Consider the following 12,542-nt stretch of genomic DNA (forward strand, 5'->3'; position numbering starts at 1 on the left):
ATAAAACTGATATTAGCATAGTCAGAAATATAGGTTTCACACTTAGTTACCGATACCAAACCGGTTGTCTGAATGCAAACTATCACTAACTTGATGATCGATATTTAATTATGTATATTGATTTAATTATATCTGTTTTAATATATATTTCAATTTAATTGTTTGTCAGTTTTAAATAAATATTATTTTTCATTACATGATATTGTAATGTAAATTTATTCACTAGAGATGATACATTTTTTCAGAAAATAATTTGACTTTGACTGTTAGTTTATAAACACCAGGTGTTGATCTAAATCCTGACCTTGTTTCCAAATTTGTAGCAGCCACGTAAACAAGTTCTATCCTTATTTTAAAATGATTGGTTTCTGTCGATGTCATGTTGGGACTTTGTGTTTAAAATGTATATAAAAAAAATTGTATTTTGTATTTCTTAGAGTAAAATGACTGGTTTTCGTCAGGGACACACTGAGTAGATGTGATCTTTAACAAGTACTTAATTTCATTAAACCACTAGAACATGATCACGTGACCCTTTGTTTACGTTTAGAAGACGATATAACATGTTTTGGAGAATTATTCTCAGTAGAAGATGTGCTGTTACTCTGGAAGTTGTACGTTGTGCTGTTTGGAGTTATTTCAAATTGCTTGGATTGGAGTTATTTCAAATTATGTGGAAAAGACATGTGCTCATGTAAGATTCTTAATCAAAGACAGTTCTTATAAGAAATTTATTTAGATTTCCAAAACCGGAGTCATAATTCATGTTTATACAAGGAACTGTAGACTTCAACACAACAGATTGCAGCATACGTCATCGTCTTCCATCCTGGATTCTTTATCGGGATTCGAACTTGAACCATTAGAACATTTTGTTATTAGGACTACTAAAAGTTCATTCTGGGATTATTCTTGGATTATATTTGGATATGATTCTTAATACTGTAAGTTCATAATTTTTTCATTTTTACAGAATTTTCCAGGGAAATAAATTATTGTATTTTTCAAAGCTTGTTGTTTTCACTTCATATGCTGTGTGTATTCAAGTAATGACCAGACATGGTTTGGTCTTCCATAAAAAAAGCTGAAAAAATTGTAAGGGGGTTTGGGGGTCCTCCATCCATCCCTCGGGCTTTAGAAATGAAATACATTACTTTGCACTGTTTCTTTCAGCAGTTCAGTCAAGTAATTTGATCAAGTTTATAGCTAGTTTTACAAAATTCAACATAACAAAGTCAATAAATGGCAAGCGATAATTAAGCCAACTAAACCGATCTTGTCCGTTTTTCTTTGTATAAAATTCAATATTTTTAAAAAAAATGAGCTAGTATGTGGAAGAGAAACAACAATGCATAGGGTGTAATGTGTTTATGAGGAAAAATACTACAGAATTTAGAAACAGACTATATGCCGGGAAATTTTGTGAGAATCCTGTTCTACTGGCAAGCAGACATGTTGGGCAGCAGACGATTTTGTACGTGTGGGACAACTACTTGCAAAATTGGAAACTTTGATTAAGACGCATAATTTTTAAGGTATAAATTTCCATCTTTTATAAAAAATGTAGTTATTTGTATGATTCTAACAGATACATAGTAAATATGATTTTCTCGGTTACAGGTTCAAGCATAGGAATGTGACGTTTTATCAATAAAGTACGGCGAAATCACTGACAACATGGAATCACCTTATCGATAATATAAATGAACACAAGGAGTGCAAGCGTGACCACAACCCTCCGCTCGATTCGACTTATCTCATGCGTTTTTTATCGCTTCAGAATTGCAAGAAGACTGAAAAACTACACATATACATTCAAAAGACAGTGACTTACAAACGCATAACTCTCGGACTACCATCGCACGAATCCAATCCGGCGAATTAACCTTTATTTCTACCATTATTTTCTCTGAAATGGCAATTATTATATCGTTATGTCGTTAATCCAGTCAAACAAGACGAAACTACGGCGTAGATGAAACCTGACCCAGTACTCGCCATTTGCATTACTAGTCACATGATTTCGCAAATCTCAAATGAGGACATCGGAAGTCTAATATTCACATGATATCAACAACAAACTCCTTTATAATGTTGTTGTACAGAAATTCAATTATATTAAATGAAAGTCTGATACTTTTTGTAAAAACCAGCAATCTGGCCAGTCTGATTTATCAAGCAGAGATCACGTCAGCGTCGTGGTCACGTGATATAATACTCCAAAAGTTGTTTTCGGAATATATAAATATGGAGAATTTTGTGTTCTTCTGTTTTTGTATTTTTATTACAACATGTATACAACTTTATTTTTTTTCCTCTACATTTGAAATGGTGGGTTGTTAGATATGTGTACAGTACTCGTGCGACTAGCAATGCAAATCGCGAGCACCAGGTCACATTTCATCAACGACGTAGTTTTATCTGGTCTTTCAGCAGATTAAAGACATAACGATTTTACAATTCACAACTTCTGAGAAAATAAGTTAATTTTCATATCGATTTCATGCATGTATCACTTGATCTAGCAACGTTTAAAGTTTGCTAGGCCATCCGGTAAGCGGCTATGCTTTGCCACCACCATGTTGGCCTCTTGTGATACTATATTGGTTTTCATACCTTCCATGCAAGGAAAGACGTGGATATCGAGCTGACTTTGAAAATAAAAGTCTACTAGACGAATCTAATCCACTAGGCATTTGGACTGACTCAGCATAATGTTTATTGCAAGCAACCAAATAATCCATACTGCACCCTCCGAATATTCTGGTCAGAACTCGATAAATTTAACTCATGATCAGTTTAGTTACGACTCAAGTTACGTGACTGTTTCGGGCATCAAGTGGTGGCAGAAAATTTCCGGGTTTTTCCCGACTTTCATCAATATTTGCTAAATTCCAGGACATGGTCGGGGAAAAAATTATCATTTTTCCCGACTATTTCCCAATTTCCCGGTAGCGTGGGAACCCTGTTTATGGTCACATGAATTTGTTCTCCAATAGTATTGATGCTAAGTTATTTCATGTGCATGTTAGTGTTCACATCGTAATTAAGTCACAATAATTTCTTAGTTTTTGAAGCAAATATATTATACTTCCCTCTCTTCATAGCAAGTCTGTAAAATAAACACCCAAGTGCATCAACTATATACAAATAATCACATACATTCACTTGTCTTTTTCTCCAATGGATACAACCTGTTGATATGCCAGTCGAGCTCTTTTTGTGGCTTTGGCAAAGATTTCTTTAGCCTTCTTTTTTGTCACCACTTACTTTTTGACTCAATGTGCAATCGTTTCTTTTCCTTCTCAATGAGAGCCTTGTTCCTTTCAAGCTGGTGCTTGGCGACATGTAGTGCACATATTCTGACAGAGGCCTACATCTGTTTTCTCATGCAAGAAATCTTTCTTCTTATAGTAATTAACTGCACTTTTTCCAGACGCCTTCTGAGCTTCAATTTTTCCATATGCAGCTTCTTTTGTAGGTTCTGTTCCAAACACTTCAACCGCGACTACCGTATTTCAGATCTTACTGCAGAGGTCACAAAATGCCAGACCTCTAGCATTCAGTTTTCTTATAAACTGACCAACTAAATTTCTGTCAATTTTTTTTCTCCAGCCATTCCTATTTCCATACGTTTTTAAAAACTTTATATAAACTGTTCATGTCATGGTCTCCCTCAACAAGTCCATATGCCTTGTTTTACAAGCATGCTTCTTCTTTCCATTGCAATCAGTTTCCATTACACGAAGATTCATCAGTTGAATTCAAACCTATGACCAATCAGAATACTCTTTACGAGAGTCATGTGCTAATTAATATATGGAACTAATAATTTACATGGGTCATTGTGGAATGAGAGTGGACAGACTGTTTTTGAAAAAACTGGATCAGAGATGATATAAAAAACGGACTACATCAAGAAAAATCTGAATCAAGTCAGGAGAAAAGCGGAATTCCACTTTAAAGTGGAGAAAATCATGTCTAATTGACGTAGTGACAATGAAACACATTAAAAATGTCAGTTTATTTCCTTCATATTCTATGTATATTAAAGTAATGATCTAGTGACAAACGAAACACATTTGCATTAAAAAATGTCAATTTATTTCCTTCATTTACTGTGTGGCGATAACATGACATGACGAATCTGCCAACTAAAGAAAATCTTAAAAAATCTGGCATTCATTTATGGGCCGTGTGGCAGCCATTATACAAGCTTCACCTTTGACATCCATATTATCCAATTAGATCATGGACTTGTGTATGATCATGCACTTATCATAAGCAAGCCAATAATCTGTATTCATCTGCATCAAACTTCCTTTTTCTTCTAGTAATTTACATAAGTGGGATATTTTGGGTACATCTGGAATTTTCACAGAAACAGGATGACAATGTTACCATAAATCAAACTGATACAGGTTTAATACTAGAAACTATCCGGACAAGCTAAGCACAATACATGACAACATTGGTAAGCAACCAAATGCATTTCATGCTGACATCTTACAGCTAGGCTAGATAGGAAATTTGGGGATTGGTGAGATTTGTCTCCTGTTTCTTTATTTAAGGTAGTCTGTATTCTGCACCTTTGCAAAAACGTCATTAAAGTAACAGAAAATGTGCAGTCCATGAAAACCACAAGCAAAACATGGATGAATATAAATAGCAAAATGTTAAGACAGTTATTACCTTTTTAAAAGACTGCAAATTATTATACACAATTTTATAAATGTGGTACCTCAATGAAATGAATTGTGAACTGCCCATAAACCTGCCCAATGTTTAATAGTCCTCTTCTGTGTAGATAACTGAAATTTCCTACGAAGATATTGTTTCTTCTTTCTGAGTGACCTTGATCTTTGACCTTTCTGACCCCAAAATTTGGACCCTTTTTTTGAGTACTGAACCCACGATTTTCATGTCTGGGCCACTTTTTACTCTAAATCTCAAACTTACTGCAATGGTTCACCTGTCCATATGCAATTAAGACAGTTCTGCTTTAGATTTCAGGAAAAAAGTCTAAAATCCAGACATAAACTCTGCTTGCAAAACCAGTCATTTCTGGCCCAAAAATAAATGGGGTCTTAAAAATTACATCCTTCCCCTGTATTTTGTAATGCAAGTAAAAAGTCTACATTATTTGGCATCAGTGTAGAACTACATCTACTCTTCTGCAACAACCCCTCCAAGTTTTGTGTATTGTAAATTACGTTGATATTACTGAGTACAGAAGTAGGGTACAACCTCATGACATAAACGTGGCACATGGGGTTAAAGAGTTAATTAATATTCCCTAAAGTTTAAACTCAGTGATATACACTGTTAACACTGAAGACACTTTGTCTACTTAATGGTAGGTCTTCTTCAAGGAATGTTAAACATTGTTAAACATTGTGGACTATTGCCTGCATTTAGCTGAACAGACTGAATTTTCCCCATCAAATATTAACAAAATAAACATTACTTACTCTGGAAAATATATACTTAGTCAATATTATGGACTATATAGGTCTGAATATATCATTAGCCAATTACTACACCTACCTAATGCTTTTTGTTCGTCTTACTGTATGTAGCCCTGTTTCTTAAATTACCTGTCCGTAAATTTACACTCTAAAAATCTGAGTTAAAACCTAAACAAGTCCATAAGACCTGTGCTTTTCTTTAATTGGCTTATCCAAATCCAAAAGTTTTACACACAAATCAGATCCCTGTCTGTAACCAGTGGAAATTATACTTACAGGTGTGCTGAAAACAAATTCTATGTGCAATTATGGCAAAATGGCAACATAACAGCTGTGCCCTGCTATTTAAAAAAATCATTACATAACTGCACATATTTAACATGCACAAAATAATTATTTTTAAAAACAATTATTTACTAAACATGCCACAGCCTAAAAATCTAATCAATGAAAGAAAGGGTTGGGTAGTACTACGTTTTATGTATCACCTTTATTTACCTACAAAATAAACAAATAAGTTTTTAAGCTAAAATATGTAGCATGTTCTTCATTAAGCTGTAATGTATATATCAATTTTTTTTAATAAAGAAAATGCATGTAGGGAAAATGACCTATTATATGGGCAAAAAACTGTAGCAGATAATATTACTCCCTTCTGTTGTTTTAAATAAAATGAACCGTTATCATAAAATCAAGATTTAAGTAGGTATAGAACTGGGGGAAACCCATGATTGCATGTTCAAGGTGCAACACTATGCGTATACCCATGATTCCATGGGACCCTGTATGTGTGAACTCATGATTCCATGCTCAAGGTGCAACACTGTGTATGTGTATACCCATGATTCCATGCTCAAGGTGCAACACTGTGTATCTGTATACCCATGATTCCATGCTCTAGGTGCAACACTGTGTATGTGTATACCCATGATTCCATGCTCAAGGTGCAACACTGTGTATGTGTATACCCATGATTCCATGCTCTAGGTGAAACACTGTGTATGTGTATACCCATGATTCCATGCTCTAGGTGCAACACTGTGTATGTGTATACCCATCTATTTTTAACTTGAGGCATTGACAAACTTCCTTAAAAATGAAGTGAAGAAAATCTGATGCAAAATCATGCATTTCACGATGTATTTCCTATTTAAAATATAAGAAGCGCCATTACAGGACTCTATTCATTTGTGAAATTGAAAAAAATGAATGATCACTGCATATTAATGAAAGCAATGTCATGATTTCTGATTTATTAATAGAGGAAATGAACTTCATAAATATTTTTTTATGGCCACCTATTGCAGAACTTCCTTAATGTTGTGTTCATGCACTGTCATCAAGTCTCTCTGTTTTATACATCTACATCCTGTCTATATCCATTCACAATCAGTTAATATGAGGGTCTGACATGGCCATTTCCGTGCTATCAGTCTTTTGTTAATTTTTGTCCATGAATCTTGAAGGCTTTCACTCACTATGTTGACAAGTCACACTTTGTATCATCTTGAATTTTTCACATCTGGTCCATCTGCATCTGCAAAGATCGGAATTTCTGCATGAGGTTCCGCACATGCTGATCTGTGCTACTGATGGCTTGCAGTTCCACAAGGTATGCGGCAATGAAGTCCAATGCGAGAGTATTAAAGTGACGCCTGCAAGGGATAGATATAATGATGAGAGAATTATATTCAAGAAGCTATCTGGACATGCACACAAAACATTTGTTAAAAAACGGCTTTTTCACAGGGATTTTGCTAGAATGACTGGGAATGGGTTTGGGCCCATCCTTGTCAAATTTGTGAATGAACAAATCTATTACAATTGGGATTCAGCAAAATTTTGAAAGATTTTATTTGGGATTCTGGCACACTGCAGCCAATGAGGAATCTGATGGAAACAAAAATCAAGAGTCACCTAAAGCTGACATATCCCACAATCCCCTGCTTATGTCAAGACTCCTATTAACTATTTAATAAAGGCATCAAAGGTGATCCACATTGGCTTCTGAGTCTTTGATGAAATTTGGCCCACCTTTGACGTAGTGGAGGAAAAAAAACAGACAAAACACACAAAAATCCCACTTGAAATATATCAAATATCCATCAATGGATGACCTGTCATAAAGTAAATCAAAATGAAGTAATAAAGAAACAGAGTCATCAAGAGAAACTTGACTGGTCCATGGTCTCAATCAAAGGATGGGAAACAATTTTCAAGGGTAAAAATGTCTTGGCACTTAAAAATGGGTCAATGGGCCATTTAAAAAAATTGTAGCACCACTGAATACAGCCAAGGTGATGTAACTGGCTAAAATGGCCTGTAGAAAACATTGTCAAATATGTTATAACAATAATAACAATGTAAATGCATGACTGTGCATTTTTTATATACTGAGAAAGGAATAGATGCACATATGTTCCATTTAGACTGAGATTTTTCAGTAATACATGAAGCAGAATCCAGTTCTGTATTTGTTTCATTAACTGCTTAAAAAAAGGACATTAAAGGACAAGCTCTCCTCAGAGATGACTTTCTGGAGTTCCTGTAGGTGATTTCTTAAAGGCAGAGGTCACACTATAAAAGGAGGGGGTTGCACCTTTCATTCACTACAATAATGACCTATAGGTGTTTTCTGATCACACCGTGTTTAACACAGTTATTTACTAAGTTCCACCAGATTGATAAATCATACTTTATACATAGAATATGATCCAAACTTCCTACTAGTGATTGAACAGTTTCAAACACTGAATTTGAGACACAAGGCACAGTATAAATGTCATTATACAGCATACATCACTTGCATAGTAGTCCCCTCAGTACAGATGAGCAGGATGTTAATTTTGATGCCTGGCTCTCTCTTCATAAAAAGGAGATTCACAGGAAAAAGTAGCTCAAGATGGAACATTAGTACACTTACCTCTCATATGGTGGTATGATAGCTGGATATTCATGTAAGTGGGACAAAAGACTATGAATTACATTCAGTAGATGAAGCGGTTGATGTACACTCTGCCAGTAGGGATCCTATTTAAAAAGATATAAAAACAAGCAATGATCAATTCATTAACACTTTTTTTAGATGAAAGGAATTTTAGGGGGAATTCGGTCTAAAAACTTTGACAAATTTAGATTTAATAGGGAAACAAAGTGTTTCCTTGTAAACACAAATAACCTCTCTCATACAGGAGTAAACAATATACAGACTGGCATAGAGAAAATACCAGTGTCACTCAAACCAAAATAGGCACAGTGACCTAATTCTGATATGGCTGAGTTACTTTCCTTACATTGCAACCATATACCAATTTTTATGAGTGTAGATAAAATGGGGTCCAATAAATACTGAATTAACAGATTGCTGAAAATACAAGAGTCATTCAAGCATGAAAATTAGGTTGGAACTCAATTTTTATCTTGAGCCAACCTCTCGAATGTTAATTTGGGAATTTTAAATTCACTAACAACTTTGGAGCTCACTTCTCCATAATGAACAGTATCTGTGAAATAATGCTTTTGATTTATGAAATACTCCTTTCTCATTTCCCTTGCTATCCTTGATCACTCTGTGAATTAGTAAAATAAACCAATGATTAAAGTCAGATATTTTAATTATGTTACCTATATAATAATATTTTAAAAAAGTATTCAATTAAAAAATGTGTTGATCTGACACCTTGACATGACTGCTAGCTCTTAAGCATGTAGAATTTTCATGCTTTTTAACCTTCCAAGATTCACTCCCTTTATTTTACTTGATATGAAAGATGTAATTAACATGATAATGCAGGTTTATTATTAACTGTTACAATAAAACAAACACTTCCTCAAGCTGAAGATCAAAACATAGCACTTAATCAGGTTCTAAGTGCTTGCAGACATAGCTGTGACGGTAGATTGACACTTTTCATCTTCGAATACAGAAGGGCATATTCATATTGCGTTTATAACGATTACACCAAGACTGAATTAAAAGATATAAATAAAAGACAGTTCTGCCACCAGTAAGCCACATTTTCATGGATTGAAATATCATACTAATAGTTATTTTTTAAGAAAATTTAACAAAGTATATGACTTCTTATTCAAAGTTGCAAATTTCATGATACTCATTCAGATCTCGGTTCACTAACAGCTGTTTTCAATGATACAACAAGCTTGTTGTAACACGATAAACATTAAATGATATCATTTACAAATGTAAAGGTGTCAACCTAGTGTTCATGGCACATTGATTTTATACACATTTACATAATAAACATGAAATATCATTTACACAGGTAAAGCTGACAGCCTAGTGTTCATGGCACATTGATTTTATACACATTTACATAATAAATAGGACATATCATTTACACAGGTAAAGCTGACGGCCTAGTGTTCATGGCAGATTGATTTTAAACCATTTAAATAATAAACATGAAATATCATTTACACAGGTAAAGCTGACAGCCTAGTGTTCATGGCAGATTGATTTTAAAAACATTTAAATAATAAACATGAAATATCATTTACACAGGTAAAAATGACAGCCTGGTGTTCATGGCACATTGATTTTGTACATGTTTACAGGTTATAAAAAAGTGATATCATTTACACATGTAAAGTAACAGCCTAGTGTTCATGGAACATTGATTTTGTACATGTTTACAGGATAAAAATCAAGTGATATCATTTACACATGTAAAGTGACAGCCTAGTGTTCATGGAACATTGATTTTGTACATGTTTACAGGATATAAAAATGTGATATCATTTACACATGTAAAGTAACAGCCTAGTGTTCATGGAACATTGATTTTGTACATGTTTACAGGATAAAAATCAAGTGATATCATTTACACATGTAAAGTGACAGCCTTGTGTCCAGAGAAAAGAGATGTTCCACTAAATTGCCAGAACATTAACTAAATGCAAATTTAAACCAAGATGTGATGGATGAATCGCCAAAAGAAACACCATTGTCCGGGTATTGATACAAATCAACTCTTTTAAAAACGATAACATTTAAATATTCCACAAGCATAAACTTGATTCAAATATGCCTATTTCAGTAGACTAGGTAAGATTCAAATACCCTAAAAGAATAAACCTGACTGAACTTTGTCTAACTCAATAGACTAGGTACAATTCAAATATCCTACAGGCATAAACTTGATTCAAATTGGCCTATTTCAATAGACTAAGAAAGATTCAAATATCCTATAGTCACAAACTTGAGCAATATTTGCTTAGTTCAATAGATAAGTCAGCAGAAACTCCAACATGAATGTTTACTTTCATTGATGCTGAATTTTTTAAATTAAGAACCTAAGTTTGGAAAAGTTCACAACATTTACAATAATAAGGACTGCAAATAAGTTCACAACTTTAAACGGGAGAGCTACTTTGTTTTTTCATAAATGCAGAGGTGGAGGGGTAGGGGTGGATATGATATAAAGATTCTGCCAGATTGAGTAATCCTGAGTATTAGAGTCAATGAATAACTCAGCAAGTGAAATCAAATTGTTAATGAATTAACTTTCCTGTCTCGACAGACAAATTGATTTTAATAAAATAAAAAATTGTTTGTCAATCTATGCATCTAAATGCCAAGGATACATGTACATCTATCAACCTATCTATCAAATGAGGGATAGAAGATAGGAGAATATTAGATATTAGTGTATTAATATATTTTACCCTCGATTTAAGCATTCTGTCATATATTTCCAATATTTTCAGGGCTGGGACACCAATGTCCAGCATCAACAAAAACACCCACTTGGTATCCAATTTGTCTTGACAACTCTTCTGCTCCAAGTACCTGATCAGGAATGCTATAAAAAAAAGATAGGTCTCTGGAAAGGGAATGGCCATATGAGAAGCCTGATATGGAACTTAGTGAAATACCCTTCAGATCCTTCAAAAAATAAAACAAATATTTTATATATATATATAATGACCGATTATTTCTGTACTAAAGTCGAAAAAGAGTGTTTAAAACTTGTGAAGCATTCATATTAATCAATCATACAGAGCATGGTTCTATGACTATTTCAATATTATACTCAGTTTCAATTTACTACAACATAAATCATCACAAACAATGACAACAGTTAAGCACTGAAGATAAATATTCATTTGAAGCTAACCTGAGAGAAAAAGAATTTCTCCAAATAGTTTTAAAAAATAAAATTAAAATATTACATCATACATTCCAACCACTGGCGAGAAAAATGTGTAACTGATGTGGACAAAAAGAGTAATCTGAGCAGAAAGAGAGTAATCCACATATAACATAATAAAATTCAATGTGCATATATACAAAATGATTTATCTACCCCTTCTGGTCTGTTAACATCAATTACTGCTTCAAATTTTCATATATAGCACTTTGAGCTTTAAAATGCAAGTCTCTCATACCGCATTTCAAAACATTTTGTACCAGCTGAGATTATGAATGTTTTGCATACCAGTAGAAAACCAAGTGCTGGGTTACAAAGCCTGGATCTGAATTCAGTTTTACTTTTGTTAACAATACTGAATAGTCTCTCACAGTCAGCATTAGAATGGTGAAGAACCAATATTCCTTTCATAACCTGACAAAGAAGAGGAAATATATATCTTCCAGTTACTGAATCTTTTAGCTGGGAAATATGATGCCATTCCACAGCAACTCCTCATGAAGTACATTGTCAGGTAGAATGCCAACTTGGTACTTCAGGGATTCTCCTTCTAATTTATCAGCAGCCTTTCCTGCAGCAAGGTGCATATGACAGGGACAACCTGATATGTACACTGATGGAGACATTTTTCAAAATGGAGAATGCAACTTCTTTATGAATTCCAGTCATCACTGATGCATTATCAGCTGAAAACTCCATACAGTTCTGCCAACTTATGTTTATTCAAAGCATTAACAAGCAAATAAAAAATGTTTTCTCCAGTGGAATCTACTGTTAATTCTGGTAATGAAAGAAGTGCACTCAGACTTTGCCCTTTTAGTTGTCAAAGTCTCTTACACAGGCTGGGTACAACTTTTTGTCATCATAATCACTGCTCCTGTCTGTAGCAATACTAAATGGCCCA

At 34.0% G+C, this 12,542-nt stretch overlaps 1 protein-coding gene across 3 annotated transcripts in view; it reads right to left on the minus strand.

Annotated features, from left to right (window-relative positions):
• Nucleotides 1-4,005: 4,005 nt before the first annotated feature.
• The window catches only part of LOC149807082 (nuclear pore complex protein Nup155-like), a 149,411-nt gene continuing 140,874 nt past the window's right edge, over nucleotides 4,006-12,542 (minus strand). For all 3 annotated transcript variants that reach the window (XM_089961670.1, XM_089961656.1, XM_089961662.1), the window contains exons 35-37: nucleotides 11,154-11,290; nucleotides 8,392-8,498; nucleotides 4,006-7,123 (exon numbers count right to left, since the gene is read on the minus strand). In XM_089961670.1, coding sequence (XP_089817796.1) covers nucleotides 6,985-7,123; nucleotides 8,392-8,498; nucleotides 11,154-11,290 — 383 coding nt within the window. In that variant the 3' untranslated portion in view covers nucleotides 4,006-6,984. The remainder of the gene's footprint in view (nucleotides 7,124-8,391; nucleotides 8,499-11,153; nucleotides 11,291-12,542) is intronic.

This window comes from Sinohyriopsis cumingii, chromosome 1 (assembly GCF_028554795.1).
Source record: "Sinohyriopsis cumingii isolate HCF-2022 chromosome 1, ASM2855479v2, whole genome shotgun sequence".
Classification (NCBI taxonomy): Eukaryota; Metazoa; Mollusca; class Bivalvia; order Unionida; family Unionidae; genus Sinohyriopsis; species Sinohyriopsis cumingii.